The sequence below is a fragment of the Thamnophis sirtalis genome, unplaced genomic scaffold (genome assembly GCF_051295495.1).
Source record: "Thamnophis sirtalis isolate CommonGarterSnake01/CBP01778 unplaced genomic scaffold, rThaSir2_p1.2 scaffold_2, whole genome shotgun sequence".
NCBI lineage: Eukaryota > Metazoa > Chordata > Lepidosauria > Squamata > Natricidae > Thamnophis > Thamnophis sirtalis.
In genome coordinates this window covers 171,463,013-171,481,952 of record NW_028261382.1, presented here as the reverse complement: position 1 = coordinate 171,481,952, position 18,940 = coordinate 171,463,013, and the positions used below count along the sequence as shown (strand labels likewise).

At 39.9% G+C, this 18,940-nt stretch overlaps 1 protein-coding gene across 1 annotated transcript in view; it reads right to left on the bottom strand.

Moving 5' to 3' along the window:
• LOC148049272 (uncharacterized) overlaps positions 1–18,940 on the bottom strand; it is a 199,200-nt gene that overhangs the window by 87,724 nt on the left and 92,536 nt on the right. The window contains exons 10-11 of the mRNA XM_087703590.1: positions 17,973–18,061; positions 3,440–3,561 (exon numbers count right to left, since the gene is read on the bottom strand). Of these exons, the coding sequence (XP_087559716.1) occupies positions 3,440–3,561; positions 17,973–18,061 (211 nt within the window). The remainder of the gene's footprint in view (positions 1–3,439; positions 3,562–17,972; positions 18,062–18,940) is intronic.

The window sequence follows — 18,940 nt, the reverse complement described above, 5'->3', positions numbered from 1 at the left end:
AGAGACAGAGAGAGAGGCAGAGAGAGAGAGAGAGAGACAAAGAGAGACAGAGAGACAGAGAGAGAGGCAGAGAGAGAGAGAGACAAAGAGAGACAGAGAGACAGAGAGAGAGGCAGAGAGAGAGACAAAGAGAGACAGAGAGACAGAGAGAGAGAGAGACAAAGAGAGACAAAGAGAGACAGAGAGAGAGAGAGACAAAGAGAGACAAAGAGAGACAGAGAGACAGAGAGAGAGGCAGAGAGAGAGACAAAGAGAGAGAGAGACAGAGAGAGAGACAGAGACAGAGAGACAAAGAGAGACAGAGAGAGAGAGAGAGACAAAGAGAGACAAAGAGAGACAGAGAGACAGAGAGAGAGGCAGAGAGAGAGAGACAAAGAGAGACAGAGAGACAGAGAGAGAGGCAGAGAGAGAGAGAGACAAAGAGAGACAGAGAGACAGAGAGAGAGGCAGAGAGAGAGAGAGACAAAGAGAGACAGAGAGACAGAGAGAGAGGCAGAGAGAGAGACAAAGAGAGACAGAGAGACAGAGAGAGAGACAGAGACAAAGAGAGACAAAGAGAGACAGAGAGAGAGGCAGAGAGACAGAGAGACAGAGAGAGAGAGAGACTTTATATTCAGGGGAATTCAAAACTTCTCAGGTTAAGATTTAGTACCAATATTAGCTGTATTGATTGGGAATTTTGGAAGATGGAGTCAGGCCACCATATTCGGGAAAGCTGATTTAAAGCCGTGTTCAGTTGGGTCTCTGGGCCTTTTTATAGCATTTTATGAATAATAGCATGATGTACTGAGAACTTAGTGTGGTAGTTTGTGAATAATAGCAACTATTGGCAAGAATAGGAACAATACTTCTTGAAAAAATATTTCTTGTCATTACCGCTCCCTCCTGCAAAAAAAAATAATGTCTCAGGAAAGCCATATCTTAAAATGTATATATTACGTACTCACTTCTTGGAATATACAGTAAATAAATTTACAAGGTGAACATAGAAGAATACCAGGATGGTGAAAAAAACCCAAACTATTTTCGAGGGAACTCTAAGCTAATGATAATTAATGTACTACATGCATAACTTTGAAGATGGATGGTAGTACAGTATTTTGTATTAAATAGATTTTATGGGACTTTTAAGAGTTTATAAAAAGGCTGCCCCCATAAACGATTTACAGTTCCAATAAAAGATCAAGGAAATTGTTCAGATTGCATCTCAGAGTATCTGAAACTCTTATTTCATGGAAGCCTGAAAACCTCCATACCTAAAACTCCATTAATTTCTTTTATTATGTTTTTGTCCCTAATCCTATAACAGAAGATATATTTAGAGATGAAGTTTAACCAGAGAATATCTAAGATTAGAAAAAAGACTGATCCCTTTGTCTCCAAGTTAAAATAAGTTGGAGGGGAGAAAAAGCAAGAATATACAGTAAGTAAGATTAAGCTAAGCCGCTTGTCCAACCAAAGTCCCTTCTTGACGTTTTAGCAATAGCAGTTAGACTTATATACCGCTTCATGGGGCTTTCAGCCCTCTCTAAGCGGTTTACAGAGTCAGCATATTGCCCCCAACAACAATCCGGGTCCTCATTTTACCCACCTCGGAAGGATGGAAGGCTGAGTCAACCCTGAGCCAGTGAGATTTGAACAGCCGAACTGCAGAACTGCGGTCAGCTGAAGTGGCCTGCAGTACAGCACTCTAACCACTGCACCACCTCGGCTCCATATTAGCCTGCAATATCTATCAAGCCTAGTGAAAATTGATTAGGGAGGACAGAGATTAAAGACAAAAATATCTGGAGAGACTCAGAATGTGAAACCCTGTTTTAAGGCGCTGCTCCCGTCAAATGTTTCCAGTTTTGTATGTCTATTTGTACAATAGCATCACTGTAAGAAAATCATTTCATGAATACAGGGGAAGATACATGTTTTGAAGAGAGAATATTTGGAACTACAGAAGTCTGTTTTATACTGGGTAAGGCAATTTGCCCAACATCCTAATGATTCTGATTGGCACCAGCTCTTCAGGATCTAAAGTATTAGTTTGCTAATTGGCAGCTTTCTATCTCTTTATTACTCAAGGATGACAGAGAGAGTACTTGTGGATCTAGTGCTTGTGGAGATAGTACTAGTGGATCTTCTGCACCACAAGTAAGCATGAAGAGTGTGGGTAGACTATCTATTTTATCTGTTATTATTTTTAAAATAACATTTAAACTAGGACCAGAGGTGGTATTCAGCAGGTTCTGACCAGTTCTGGAGAACCAGTAGCGGAAATTTTGAGTAGTTTGAGAACCGGTAAATACTACCTCTGACTGGGCCCACCCTCATCTATTCTCTGCCTCCAGAGCAGCGGTGAAATTCAATTTTTACTACCGATTCTGTGGGCGTGGCTTGGTGGGTGTGGTGTGGGTTGGTGGGCATGTGTTGGTGGGCGTGGCAGGGGAAGGATACTGCAAAATCTCCATTGATCATGTGATCATGTGGGCGTGGCCAAGTCAATGTCACTCAGGTTGATGGGCACTTCGTCTTAGCTGGTACAATGGTAATGAGGGTTAACCAGAGAGGCAGTTTCTGTAAGCAGGGCAATAAAGATTAGGCTAGAAACACCAGAATGTTTCCTTCCTGCCTTCCTTACAGGATTAGCCCTGTAAAGTGGGAAAAAAACAAAAGATTTCTTCTAACAACCGGTTCTCCGAACTGCTTAGAAAGTTACCAACCGGTTCTCCCGAATACGTGCGAACTGGCTGAATCCCACCACTGCAGTGGAGGCTGTTAAAAATATTCCAGCCCACACACGTCAGCAGTGCTCATCTAAGGAAGAGGGGCTGGGGTTTAGGGGAGTGGGCACAAACAGGATGATATTGAACAATTTAAACATACAACTGTTGTTACATTGCAGAAGCCTTACACAGTTTTTTGTGCCACCCTCCTCTTTTCAAAGCAAAGTGAAAATTACTTTTGCAGTGATTATCTATTTTGAATGGCTTATGACGACGGCTTAATAGGTGGTGGAAACACTTTTGGGTGAAGATGAAGGAGAGAATGGCAGAGGCCGGGAAGTTTTATCTGAAAACCCCGGGCGAAACTGAAGCAGGCAGATTATAAAATTAGGATTTGGCAAGGATATTGTGGTTAGAACTGTTACTCTAGCAGCTACCCTTTTCAGAGAAGTGCCCAGGGGCCTTTAATAACCACAAATGGCCAGGAACTCATTTTTATGGCTTATTCAAACGGCATCACTTCCAGCAACAGGAGAAATGAAATGTATTTTCTGATTCTTGAAATGATGAACAGCTCTGGTACTAAATCACCACTTGTTTCAACTGTCACGTCCCCTTAGAAAGTTTTGCCTGTATTTTTTCACCATCCCAAATACATTTTACATAGTTCTCCACGAACGAACGAACAAACAAAAAAATAAACCACGAAATGTAGGTTGGCTCACCGTACAGAGAATCTATGTTTCTCCAATTCCTCCTGATAAGACCGTAATACGCCATCATCAGCATCAAGTCTGATCTTAGAACTGCTTGGCATGGCCGCATCATTCGAATCGTTCTTCTTCATCTAAAATTGACATTCATAAATAACATTCCTAAAAGAGCTGAAAATAGCAAGCAGGAGATCTTAGGACTCTTACTCAAATTGTCTATTTGACGTTTTAGCCTGCAATATCTATCAAGCCTAGTGAAAATTGATTAGGGAGGACAGAGATTAAAGACAAAAATATCTGGAAAGACTCAGAATGTGAAACCCTGTTTTAAGGCGCTGCTCCCATCAAATGTTCCCAGTTTTGTATGTCTATTTGTACAATAGCATCACTGTAAGAAAATCATTTCATGAATACAGGGGAAGATACATGTTTTCAAGAGAGAATATTTGGAACTGCAGAAGTCTGTTTTATACTGGGTAAGGCCATTTGCCCAACCTCCTAATGATTCTGATTGGCGCCAGCTCTTCAGGATCTAAAGTATTAGTTTGTTAATTGGCAGCTTTCTATCTCTTTATTACTCAAGGATGACAGAGATAGTACTTGTGGATCTAGTGCTTGTGGAGATAGTGCTACATTTGTTGAAGAACAATCTTGTTCATTCTGCAACATGTAGGATCTTAACTGATAACTCCCAAGGAGATTCCATTAGCATTGATTCCCACACTTTCAACTTCGGTCTTGCAAGAGTGCTGAATTCATCAACGTTGCATTTCAACGGAAGGGAATATCCCTGTGGAACGACCTCCCCGTCGAGATACGCACCCTCACCACCGTCCAGGCCTTCCGCACAGCCCTTAAGACCTGGCTATCCCAACAGGCCTGGGGATAGGTTTCCAATTTCACCCCGCCCGAGTGTTGAGTGTTGAATGCAAGTTGTGTTTTTATCATTTTATTTTATTCACATATTGTTTGTTTTTGCATTTCACCCCCTTCCCTATGATTGTAAGCCGCCCTGAGTCCCCTCAGGGAAAAGGGCGGCCTATAAATCCTAATAAAACAAAACAAACAAAACAATATATGTAGATCAGGGTTGTACTTTGTGCTCTGTGAACTTGGTAATTTGCTTGCAGCTGTTTAATTACCTGTCTAAGTAATATCATCAGTGCTCATACGGGTTGCTGCCTGTTTACACACAGTCTGGTAGTGCAAACTACTGTATATAAATGGGGGACAAACCCCTCATTCACAAGCACCAAGAGCACCAAGGATTCCCCAATGTTACAGTTAGCAATAGCAGTTAGCAATAGCAATAGCACTTAGACTTATATGTCACCTTACAACAGTCTCTGAGCAGTTTACAGAGTCAGCCTATTTCTCCCAAGAATCTTGACCTTGGAAGGATGAAGGATGAGTCAACCTTCAGCCAGTTAGCATCAAACTCAGTGGTGGGTTTCAAAAATTGTTCGAACTTACTCTGTGGGTGTGGCCTCCTTTGTGGGAGTGGCTTGCCGCCCATGTGACTGGATGGGAGTGGCTTGCCGCCCATGTGACCGGATATGAAGATGCCGACGACACTTGTCAGAACCACCTTAAATTACCTCACACACAGCACTGGCATGCATAAGAATAGGATGTAAACTTGTTTTTTAAAAGGCATCTTTGGTTTGCGTTAAAACAACTTCAACACACGCAATGTTCTGATTGCACCACAAGCGCAGTAGTCATCCTTACCTTTCACAGAGGCACTGAGTTTTATAAATAGGAGCATGATAGTGTAGAATAATCATATCCAAGGACCAGTGGTGGGTTTCAAAACATTTTGGAATCTCGTTTGTAGGTGTGGCCTGCTTTCCGGGTCCACTGGTGGAACCTCTTCTAACCGGTTTGGTAGATTTGATGAACCGGTTCTACCGAATAGGTGCAAACTGGTAGGAACCCACCTCTGATCAAACTCCTGACCTGTGGGCAGAGTTTGCCTGCAATACTGCATTCTAACCACCGTGCCACCATTTTAGGCTACAATTGCTTTAAGACTATCTAAGCCAGGGATGTCAAACTTGCTGCCCATGGGCCAGATGCTTCACACGATGGCCACACCCATGCCCAGTTTAGTGAATGGGGAAAAAGTCACGATACCGCCATGTGATGCCACCATGGATGACGATAAGCCGCGTTTGACAATCCTGATCTAAAACATTAGGGAATAAGTTCCTGATGGTTTGACTGGCACCATTGTAAAGCCAACATTGCAGTGCCAGTGGTATTCAAGTGGTGCTACCGATGCTTTGAGATTGGATTGCATCCAAGGCAACTATTACTATTGGTATTACCTTTGTTTTCTTTTGCTACCTTTAATTTGCAACCCTTTGTATTTTGTCATTTCTTCCTGTTCTTTCTCTTCTAGTCTGCTGTCTCCAGGAACTGCCACATCCAGGAACTGCCACATCCACTATGCAGACTTTTTCGTCTTGCTCACCAACAGTTGCTAAGGTTTGGGGATTTTATGTGGCAGGTGACTGCCTGCTTGAATTCCGTCGTCCCAAAGCATTTTAGCTTCCTCGTTTTCTATTACTTTTTCCATTTTGTGGTCCCACCTGTCTTGCTTGCAGGCAAATGATATTTCTTGCAGATATTCCAATGTGGCACCGTGGTTACGTTGTCATGCTATTATTTCTAGGTGTTATGCTATCATTATTATATTTCTAAAATATAAACATAAAATGGATGGATCTTTTTTCCCCCTTGCCTGTTCCCCTAAGGTTTTCTAACATGCATCTCTGTAATAGGCCCTGCAACTTAGACAGCAGGAGTGTGAAAAGCCTTTATGATTTCGAAACCGATTCACCTCGCAAAGTGCAGATACTGAAGGCACACGTTGCGTAAGCATCTGTATTGTTATGCTGAAGGTGCAACACAGAAAGGCATTAAATGGATTAAATGTATACATGGACGTCATTCACTGGGCTACGTTTGATCATGCACATGACTCAAAACCCATTCAAGTCAGAGACAGTAAGGTGTGGCTCCAGGAACCATTTTCTTTCTCACAGTAACTGCCCCGGGCAGAAACATTTCGTGCCCTTTAATAACAATACATTAATAACTTAATTGCGCACAGTGCAATGCTCTGATCAGCCTCAAATAAGATGTCACTGCTATCCTCTTCAGGCCAACAAAACAGCCGAAGAGCAGAAATAGCAGCAATTAGGCTGAGATATAGAAGTCCCCTGGATGGCTCTGAAAATCACTCTTCCTCTAACTCAGGGGTGGGTTCCTGCCAGTTCTAGCCTCTTCTTTGGAAGAGGTTCCACAAATCTATTGTGCCGTTTAGAACCGGTTCCAGCTCCCTCCCCCCGCCCGTCCGCACATCATCAAGATGAAGAGCGAGAGGAGGAATTCTGGGAGTCGAAGTCCACAAGTCTTAAAGCTGTCAAGTTTGAACACCCCTGGGGTTTTTTTCCAGGGTCCTGCACATCCTCCAGAGCCGACTCATAGGGCCCCTCGCTGTCAGAGTCTGGTGGCAGCTCCAATGGCTCCTGCTGGGCCACAACACACCACCATCTTGTTTTTTGCTTCTGCACATGCGCAAAGCGCATCAACCGCATGCATGGGGCGCATCCACAAGCGAACCAGCAGTAGTGACTGCCAGAACCCAGCCCTGGTACAAAGGACAAGATTTGTCAGTGCTTAGAGCACCAGTGAGCCTTAATTCACCACTGCCCATCATTTTGGATCTCTTCAGTCTCTCAAAAAGAGTTATGCCCCACCCCCATTGTTTTCCTTAAAAGAGAAAAATGTGCAGAAACATGCTATTTTTTTCTTGGCACCACTGAAACTCTCTGGGTTCCAGAGACCACAAAAAATGTCTCAGTGGGTCTGGACAGAAAGTTATGGAATTTTATTCTTAAAGGCATGCATCAGGCTATTAATCTATTATTTGATATACTGCCTCTCTACCACTGTTTAACTAATGTTGATGGAAATAATCCAATGTTAAAAAGAAAAACACTATAAATTATCTTCTTTTTCACAGATATAGTAGGATTTTAATGATTAATGTAATTTAATTTAATATTCACAATATGAATGTGCGTGTAGAATAATGGCATTGTAGAGAGTACCAGGAATAAAATATATTTTAAGCCTTTGTCAGGTATGTTTCAGGATAAATTTGAGGCTGAAGGCACAGATTTCATAGCTAAAATTTTAATATTATGATTGATTTGCTATAGCAAGGAGGGCATAGGTTAAAAAAATTAGCCAAGACTATCATTACCCAATGATGAATAATTGTCAACATGCAAGTACATTTTTTTTCTATTATTCTATCAACCTCATATATAGATTGTGAGATCTCATGCTGCAGATAATGCAGGTTCCAAGTCAAGATAAATAGAATAGAATAGAATAGAATAGAATAGAATAGAATAGAATAGAATAGAATAGAATAGAATAGAATAGAATAGAATAGAATAGAATAGAATAGAATAGAATAGAATAGAATTGAATTGAATTGAATTGAATTGAATTGAATTCTTTATTGGCCAATTGTGATTGGACACAAAAGGAATTTGTCTTAAAGTAAAATGGGGGGGGGGACTCTTTTCCATGATGTAATCTTCAGCATAGGCTTCCATTTTTAAGGAGTACATGAGAAATTGCTTTGAAGTCCCGAACTCCATTGTTTGGAAAGCAGAGGAATTGTGGAGTAAACTTAAATAAGTTGATGAAAATATGAATGTGAAAAGAGGGTGCCAAACATGAAGAAACAGAAGAAAGCAAACTGGATGTCAGAAGTATCAGTGGAAATTACGTAGAGGAGAATAAAATCCAAAACCAAGAAAGACAAAAATTTCAGAAAGGATCTTAATGAATTATTTCAGGTAGCTATTAGAAGAGACAATTAGTAACACTACACCATCTACAAAAATAGGAGAGACGAAAAGACTCATGTTTTTAAAAAAGAAAAGTCTTCCAAAAGATTCCCATACTCAAAAGGAGGGTTCCAAATTTGAAATGACACAAAAGAAAAACAATGAATAAATATTATCTGCTTTCAAGAAGGTCAAACAGAAGAATGGAAAGAATGTGCTGAAATTCTGTAAGTAGAAATGTCAACTTCCAAGAGAATACCATTTAATTAGATGCACATCTAGAACAAAAGATGATGTCACCACTCTGGTTATTACCAAGTCAGAAGGCAACAAGAATTGATGGAATATTTATAGATATATGAACAACAGGGGAAGAATTAGTTATGATCAAGATATACCAGCAAATCTGGAGAACGACACAGTGGCTAACAGATTGCAAAAGACCAAAGATAAATAACAAAGGATGTAGACTTAATAGTGTCTTAATAGTGAAAACTATTGCATCATTTTCTTAACTTTATACACCAGCAAAATAATGCTTAGGCTTATGCAATGCAGATTAATGCCCTAGATGGATGCCAAGTGTTCAAACTGGCATGAAATGTTATTGATGATGCATCCTGGATAAGTGAGAAAGAAAAAGAATTTTTCTTAAAAAATCAGTAGGTGCTAAATGGCGTTTGATTGTGTTGAACATCCTTAGAAAAAGGACAATTCCAGAACATTTCCCGGCCCCGCTCGAATTGTGTGGCTGTTGATTGTTTTTAAATTCTTTCAGTAGTTCCTTGTTTGTTGTTTTCCCTCTTGTTTGTATCCCCTACCTTTGGTTTGTGAGCCGCCCTGAGTCCCTCCGGGAATAGGGCGGCATATAAATGCAATGAAATCAAAATCAAAATCAAATTTCATTTTCCTCATGCAAGAATTAGACACAAGTTAGGAAACCACAATCCAGGCAGAACAAAATGGATTGGTTCCAGGTTGGAAAACAAGGCAGAAGGCTATACACCTTATTTGTTCAATCTATATGCAGATTATATATTGAGAGAAGGTGAATTGGAAGGAGATGGATGTGGTTTTAAAATTGAAGGAAAAAACATCAATAACTGATGACTATGTCAATGTCACTACTCTGATACCTGAAACTGAAAATGTTCTGCTCATGGAACATTCCCACTGAAGTCCTTGGGAAAGATATTCAGATGCCAGGATATGTCTACAAAGATCAGAATCTTGCAGACAACGATAATCCCTGTGGCACACAATAAAAGCAACTTGATCCTGAGGCAGGATAGGAAAAAAAATTGATCCTTTCAAACTTGGGCATTAGACAAGATTTCTGAGAACATCAAAGGTACCCAAGAAAAGAAATGGGTGTTTGAACAAATCAACATATCTTACTTGAGGTATAAAGGACCTTGAAACATTATCATATTTTGGACACATTATTCAAAGACCTAACTCACTTGAGAGGTTTATGATGCCAGGAGTAATTGAAGGAAAGAAGAGAAGATGATCAACATGTAAGATGGAAGGTCTTAATTTTATTTATTTACTAGCTGATAACCCGGTGTTCCCTGGGTATTTATTTATAGGGAGGAAATATCCGGACCAAACGTAATTTCTAATGTTGGATTTTCCCCCTTACCAGAGGGAGCCCCTTTGAGGAATACTGTGAAGCCATTACAATGGCAACTTAACTGCACTGACAGTAGAAGCCATTTTGAAGCACAACAGGCTGTATCTTAACAGAACACACTCCCTGTGAGATGTTAGGGGTGTCTTACCCCACAGTATTTTTTTCCAGAGAATAAATTATCTGTGTACCAGGTTTGGTTGAGAGAGAGAGAGAGAGAGAGAGAGAGAGAGAGAGAGAGAGAGAGAGAGAGAGAGAGAGAGAGAGAGTGAGAGAGAGAGAGAGAGAGAGAGAGAGAGAGAGAGAGAGAGAGAGAGAGAGAGAGAGAGAGAAGATTTATTAAAAGTATTTGCCATCCGTCTCATCACAAGGCAACTCTTAATTATAGGAGCAATGGATCTATTGTGGGAAGACCTGAATGATCAACGTGGCAAGAGATTACCGTAGAAAAAAACTCCATCTAGCTACATGATCTCTAAGAACTGACATTGATTTGATGGTGCATAATAAACTAATAAAAACTGAGGATTTGAGGAGAGGAAAATAATTTTGGACTAAGCAGCACTCTAGGCCCAGGGAAGAATTAATTGTAGCAACTAATATTTGGTTAATGTGTGTTACAAAATGTTATCATTATTCAAATGATGTAAATTGACATGTTGATGTTGGTGTTGCATTTGTGCCCATTACAATGAAGTTTCACAAAAAATCTGTTTGTTTTTTTTTTCATTTCAGAGGAGAGAAAGCACTTCAATAGATCAAGTTCCTTTCTTTCTTCTGATTAAGAAAGGAAGTTTCCCATATCATCCTTGACTTCGTAGTGGTTATTGCAACTAAGGCCACACAAGTACTTTTCCAACTATATATGAATGCATGGTATGTATTTTTGCCTATGTGCTCTTGCCTAGGAAGCTGTCTAGCCCATAATACTCTGATGGAAATGAAAGGATAAGAAGGATGAAAGCATCCATGTGAAAAGCTGAAATGAAAATAAATGTAATAGCGTTGTTTAATCATTTTCTTGTGAGTTGGGTGACTTTAATTTGTGGAGGGCCTTTTTTTTTAAGCTTGTATTCTTTCCTTTATTTTCTGTATCACTGAGCTCATTACTTTTAACTCTAGATAGATTTCCTAGTAGAATGCGATGTAATTCTTCAACAGCCATAAACAGTGAGGAGTTGCTTAAATTAAAGATCAATAAAAATACAGAAGGAAAAAAAAGAAAATGTGTCATAAATAAAAGAAAGGGAGGCTGGCAAAAGGCTGCACAATTAAACACGTCGAAAATCTAAAATGAAATTACATTTGGTTGGGATACATTTGCCATTCTTTTCTTCAAGACATTTACCACAGAATTAGAAGGGATTTTTTCCCCCTGTAATTTAAATGTTAAGCGTCCAGATGTGTGTCTTATGCTTGAAGAGTTGAAGCTTTGCATTATTTAGCATATTAAGATTCACAGAATTTAAAAAAGGCTCCCTTTATTGCCTCAAGGTTCTAATTAAGTAAACCTTAGCTTGGTACATTTAAAACTTCTTTTTTGGGGATTTTTTTATTTTATTTTTGTACTTTCTATAGTCACATCAATGCAAGAAATATGGAAAATACTTAAGAGGCTACCAGTTCTTCTTGGCTGAAAGGAATTAAACCAATCTATTACTTTAAGAAGATCTTAATGGGGGTTCACCGACAAATGTGCGCACGACAAAAGCGCGCCGACAAAAGCGCGCCGACAAAACCGCGGTGAGAAAACCGTGATGTCATTAGCGCGCCCACAACAGCCCGCCGACAAAAGCATGCCATCAACAAACAACGCGAAAACAAGGTAATAACCCTAACTCTAACCCTAACCCTAAACCTAAACCTAATCCTAATCCTAACCGTAACCCTAAGCCTAACCCTAACCCTAACCCTAACCCTAACCCTAACCCTAACCCTAACCCTAAGCCTAAGCCTAAGCCTAAGCCTAAGCCTAAGCCTAAGCCTAAGCCTAAGCCTAAGCCTAAGCCTAAGCCTAAGCCTAAGCCTAAGCCTAAGCCTAAGCCTAAGCCTAAGCCTAACCCTAACCCTAACCCTAAACCTAAACCTAACCCTAAACCTAACCCTAACCCTAACCCTAACCCTTACCTTAACCCTAATCTCGCTTTTGTGGGCGCGGTTTTGCCGGTGCGCTGTTGTGGGTGCGCTAATGACATCGCGGCTTTCTCACTGCAGTTTTGTTGACGAGCTTTTGTCGTGCACGCATTTGTCGGGTCACAAAGAAATATGGAAAATACTTAAGAGGCTACCAGTTCTTCTTGGCTGAAAGGAATTAAACCAATCTATTACTTTAAGAAGATCTTAATGGGGCCAGCAATCAGATAGATATGTAACATCTTCAGACTATTTTTTTTAAAAAAAAATTAAAATGTAATAATCATAGGGGGTTTTCATAGCTGGTAGAAGAAAACGTGTGTTGTAAAATTCTGTGTAAAATTTCCGTTTTAAGAAAACAACGTGAAAGGCATACAGTAGTTAGTTTGCCTTTACTAAACTCTTTTTATAGCATTTTATAATTGACCACAATATGTTATACAGTGCTAATTAAATGCCCTATCAACTACGAGATGATGGAAGATGAGTTAGAACAGCTGCACCAGAAATTGTAATTAAAATGAAAATCTTACTGACAAGTCTGCAGATAATTATATACTGCATTCAAACATAATCATTTCTATTGACTATTTTGCTGTAACTGTTTTAGAAATGAGCCCCAAAAGATTACCCCTATCCATTCTATCATTCTCAAACTTCTCATGCTGAAGATTTGTTTCCTGTATCGCAAAAGGAACATCCCATTGAGTTAACAAATGATACATCTAGTGTTTTTAATGTTTTTCTACATGTAGGGTATATCTGTTACTACAACTTTACCCAATAGAAACATGAGATTCCATAACTGATTCTGACATCTATCACATCACCCTTTGAGGACTGCAAGTTATCACCTGGTTTTATCCAATCTTCCTCAATTTGATGCTGTTCAGAGGTATTCAGTTATAATTGCAATATGTCCTAATCCAAGGAGATTAGCAGTTTAGCACATTTCAAAAAAAAAGATATCAGATACTCTTAGATAGGAATTTAAGTCACAAATGGGGAACCTGAATAAATTTCTGAATCTCTACTGGGGTCTCTATTTCCCTATGGCATTGAAAGGGCATCTTTGGGCATCTTTGGGCACAATGAGGCTATATCTGCTGAACAAAACTCCGCATTGGCGACAGGAAGGGCATCCAGCCAGTAAGCACACAGCTCCATTCAGTTGCCTAGAGTCCACCCCGCAAGGGGTGGGTTCCTGCCAGTTCTAACCTCTTCTATAGAAGAGGTTCCACAAATCTACAGTGCCATTTAGAACCGGTTCTAGCTCCCTCCCCCGCCCGTCTGCACATCATCAAGATGAAGAGCGAGAGGAGGAATTCTGGGAGTTGAAGTCCACAAGTCTTAAAGCTGTCAAGTTTGAACACCCCTGGGATTTTTTTTTCTAAAGGGTTAGGGGTGCAAGGGTCTTGTAATTTGACAGCTTTAAGACTTGCGTGCTTCAAATGCCAGAGTTTCTGAGCCAAAATTTTGATTGCTAAGCAAGAGCATTGTTAAGTGAGTTTCACCACATTTTACAAGTTGGCCATGCCTACCCAGTCACAGGGCTGGTAAGCCACTCCCACCCAGTCACATGGCTGGCAAGCTACACCTACCCGGTCACATGGCCAGCAAGCCATTCCCACAAAGCAGGCCACACCTACAGAAGAGGTTCTTAAAAAATTTGAAACCCACCACTGGATTATAGGGTCATTAAAAGTAGAAGAAGATTTTAGATCTTAAAGCACATGATTGCACTTGTATACTGTGGCTTTTTAATGTTAGTGTAAAAATAGGACAAGCTGAACATATTGGTAGACAATAGAGGTACACCGAAGGGAGGAGTAGAGTGAAAGAAGAAGGAGGGGTGGAGAGGGTGGGAGAGAGGATTGGAAGCAGGAGGAGAAGGAAGGGAGGGAATGTATTGAGAGAGAGGAGTGATAGAGGGGGAGGGGAAGTAGGAAGTAGGAAGTAGAGGGGTATGTTGGAAGGAAGAATGAAAGTTGGAGGGGGGTGAAAGAGGGTGTATGGTGGGTCAAGGTGGTATATTGGGTTTGTATTTTGGGGGGTATTGTCTATAAAAGCGATGGCTGTGTTTATTATTCAATGTTATATGCCCCGGTTATGCACAGTATGCATGTGATTGTATGGAATGAAATGGAAATAAATGTATTTTCACAGTGAAAAAAAAAAAGTAGAAGAAGATTGAAAGTGCATCTTTCTAGAGATAGAAGTGTAAAGATTTAAGGCAGGGATAGGCAGCTTGGCTAGCTATATGTTTTGTATCAACAAACCCTTGCCATTAGCCATAATGGAGATCACTTGTGGTGGTGAAGGATAAAGTCAGTTTTTATATATATTTTGTTTCTTTACCATATCGTTATTTTCCATTTTTAATTTTCTGTACTTGCTCTGTTTTCCTTATTCTTTTATTTTTCCCTAATGTGTATTAGTTTTTCCCTTTTTAATTATGTTTCATAAAATTACTTTTAAAAAAAATCTTTAATCCGTTTTAAATCGCCAGCTATCACCCTGTGCCCTACTCCCTTCTCCGTTTTATGTCTACCAATTCTTTTGTCCCCCTTGCCAGCATTTCAGTCCCAGTTTCCCATGAGAAAGTTTCTCTCTATGAGGAAAGTGTGCCTCCTAGCTTATGCCATCAGCTTCTATTACAATTCTGACAGATTATTGATGAGAAAGCTTGGAAGGGAGTTACAGAATCAAAATGCAGAATCAGAATGCAGCCACTGGAAAAGCCCCTCTTTGGCTAACATAATTTTCATTCTGCATTTGTGGTGCAGTGAAGTCAACTCTTTCCACTCTACGGCCTTAAACATATCACAAGAACAGCCAACAATTCATAGGCTTCATCTTGACAAACAGCCAGCCTGTTTCTGTTCTCTGCGGAAATGAAAGCAGATTCACTTTGGAACTCACTGTAGAAATGAAAGCAGATTCACACTATGGAGCGGAAGGCAAATATATATGGATATTTCTCCTGCTTCAACTTCTACATTGGAAATTGGAATTGGAGAACTTATTAATAAAATTGTCAATTGACCTATCAAAGAATCCAGTGTCATCCATAGCAAACTGCAAGGCCACCAGAATAACATGTGTACCAGTGGTGAGATTCAAATAATTTAACAACCGTTTCTCTGCCCTAATGGCCAGCTGGGTGGGCGTGGCTCGGTGGTCATGTGACTGGGTGGGCGTGGCCAACTCAACATTGTCTCATAGATGGCTACAGGGAAGCAAGAGGTTATAGATTATGACATGTATAGGATGACATCATACAAATGCAATGAGTTTAAGTTACCTGGGGACACAAATTCATAATTGCAGCATATGTGTGATGATGTCACTGTACACATCAGTGGTGGGATTCAGCCAGTTCGCACCTGTTCGGGAGAACTGGTTCATAACTTTCTAAGCAGTTCGGAGAACTGTTTGTTGGAAGAAATCTTATTTTATTTTTTTCCCACTTTACAGGGCTAATCCTGTAAGGAAGGCAGGAAGGAAACATTCTGGTGTTGTTTCTAGCCTAATCTTTATTGCCCTGATTACAGAAACTGTCTTTCCGGTTAATCCTTATTACATTGTAACAGCTAAAACGAACCGCCCATCGGCGTGTGTAACATTGAGTTGGCCACGCCCACCCAGTCACATGACTGCCAAGCGCCACCTACCCAGCTGGTCATTACAGCAGAGAACCAGTTGTTAAATTATTTGAATCCCACCACTGCTAAGCATCATATTAAGTCTTATTAGTGAGGATGTCCTGGGAGCAGGGCTAAGCAACTGAAATGAAATGAAGACTAACAAGCCGCTGATTTTGTTCATTTGTTTCCGCAAATTGGACAATAGGCACCCAATTGTGTTACCATGCGGCAATAGGTTTGCAGAATATTTGTGGCCTAAAAATCGTATCTGTTCAAACCCATGTGCAAGTTTTCTAGGTTTGAAGAATGAAGGGCACACACTCTTTTATTTTAACAAATGTCAATGATCCTTTTGAAACACTGCCTCTAAGGATTTATTGATGGGAGAAGCCTCTGGGTGTTTTTTTTTTCCCCCAGGTAATTACGTTTACATCATATATATAGCAGATACAAAGAAGCATGTTCCAGGGCAGGAGCCATGCCTCTATGGAAATTGTATAAAATGGGAAGCGATATAAGGAAAGCTCGCTGTATTCTCGCAGCGTTTGCTTCATAAGTCAGCTATAAATGTCAACTCTCCTAAGATCTTTCCAGCTGATACCAAGTCCATCATTTTCTTTTAGCCCTACATACACATCACCGCAAACCAGCACCCACAATCCCAGCTGGCAAGCCGTACTTTACCAGCCATGCAGATTGGTTTACCGTAGCCTATAAATGCCACCTATTTCATATCACCTGGCAGATGTTAAAGATGACTTGCATTGTGTTGCCAATTATACTGTTGTGTTTCTCGTTTTCTCGTCAATTTTGGTTTGGCCTGTTTTTGCTGAATATCGAAATTCACCAAACTTTGGTTATTTCTTCTTTTATTATTTTTTCCCCTTTACATCTTTCCTAAAGCCATTCCAAAGCAGTAGTTTTGTATGCAAGAAGTCCTCAATGAACAACCACAATTGGGACAATCAGCTCAGTTGTTAAGTGAAATAGTGAAACCACAACTGGGACTATGATCTTACTTCAGCTTTCCTTTACTTTACATCAGTGGTGGGTTTCAAAAATTGTTCGAACCTACTCTGTGGGTGTGGCCTCCTTTGTGGGAGTGGCTTGCCGCCCATGTGACTGGATGGGAGTGGCTTGCCGCCCATGTGACCGGATATGAAGATGCTGACGACACTTGTCAGAACCACCTTAAATTACCTCATACACAGCACTGGCATGCATAAGAATAGGATGTAAACTTGTTTTTTAAAAGGCATCTTTGGTTTGCGTTAAAACAACTTCAACACACGCAATGTTCTGATTGCACCACAAACGCAGTAGTCATCCACACCGTTCACAGAGGCACTGAGTTTTATAAATATGAGCATGATAGTGCAGAATAATCATATCCAAGGACCAGTGGTGGGTTTCAAAAAATTTTGGAACCTCTTCTGTAGGTGTGGCCTGCTTTCCGGGTCCACTGGTGGAACCTCTTCTAACCGGTTCGGTAGATTTGACGAACTGGTTCTATCGAATAGGTGCGAACTGGTAGGAACCCACCTCTACTTTACATATTTGTGAAGATCCTAAATGCAAGCATTGGTTGCAAAGTTGCTTTTTCATCACTGTTGTAACTTGCTAAATTGGCCGTCGTTAAACAAGGACTACTAGGACTGCTACTTGGAGTTTTAAAGAGTGACTTAAAAAAGAAGCATCCATGAATTTATAAAGCCTTGTTTAGAACTAAGATTGCTGCATTTGTTCAGTGACTTATTACTGATTACTAGAAATAGAACATTGTACAACAATCTGGAGAAAATTATTTTGGATATCCATACTTTCATCCTTATTGCCTCCTCGATGAATGTCTGAAACTTTATTCTATTGTGATTCCAGCTTTGACATTATGATAGTTAATATAATTAGTATATACCATTTCTGTGTATCTCTTAATCCATGCATACTTTTTTCTGTACATTGACTTTTCCTAATATAATTCATTTTTTAATCTTTATCACTGTCTCTCTGCCTCTCTGTTGTGTGTATATGTCACCACGTATAATTTCGACTTCTCCCTGGCTTACTAAATGTGTGAGATTGTAGTTGCTGTCACTGTTTTCATAATTTAAAAGAACTATACAGAATCAATCTAGTTCCAAAATGTTAGCAAATTACCCACCATACTGAAAGTTTCTAACCTGCTGGACGTTATCCATGAGGGCATTTGTTATTTTCCTCTTAATTTGTTCTAATATGCACCATTTCCCACCTCTCACCATGTTAAACCGCTTTCTCATTTCCTTTTCAACACTGGGAATGCTTCCCTTGCGAGCGTCAGAATCTCTCCGAGGGGTCAGAGGTTGCCCTGCGAAGGAAATGACAACCTGTGAAATGTGAAAGAACAATTCCTTCCACATGTTTCTATGCTTCGGGAACAGCAAAGCACTGTCAGTCGGCATCACATTGGGATGGGCCAGATCTCTGCAAAACAGTTCTGTCAAAGTACGTTTCCCATTAACAATTTGCGGAGTTGTGTTAAAGCCTCTTTTTTTTAACCTTTTATCCAGCAGATCTGAACGTTACTTAACTGAAGCCAAATTCTGCAACTAGATGTCTTCCAGAGACCTTTGACATCAGGAGACCAGGAGATCAGAGAATGGGATTGTCCAACTCAACTGAGGCTGCTATTTATCTTTTTACATCTCCAACAAAAGTTTATACATACATATATATATATATAGGTCTCTAGTTGTTCGGGTTTTCTCCCGCGTAGAATTGGAGGTGTCTTGGCGACGTTTCGACGAAGTCACATTCGTCATCTTCAGGCTGCTGCTGACTACTTCAGGTTTGGTGTTTCCAGGAGTAGTCGAAACGTCGCCAAGACACCTCCAATTCTACGCGGGAGAAAACCCGAACAACTAGAGACCTACATACTAACACCCGCGAAAACCTCAGAAAACATATATATATATATATATATATATATATATATATATATATATATATATATATATATATATATATATATATATATATATATATATATATATATATATATATATATATATATATATATATATATATATATATATATATATTTGCAATGAGACTAAATTGCATTAGGCATTTACATACCATGATCTTGGGTTTCAGTTACATGGGAGAACAATAAATAAGCCAGGATCACATGGCATGTTTAATAATTTGTTTGATGTCTTTCTGTTTAATGTTAACATTTCATCTC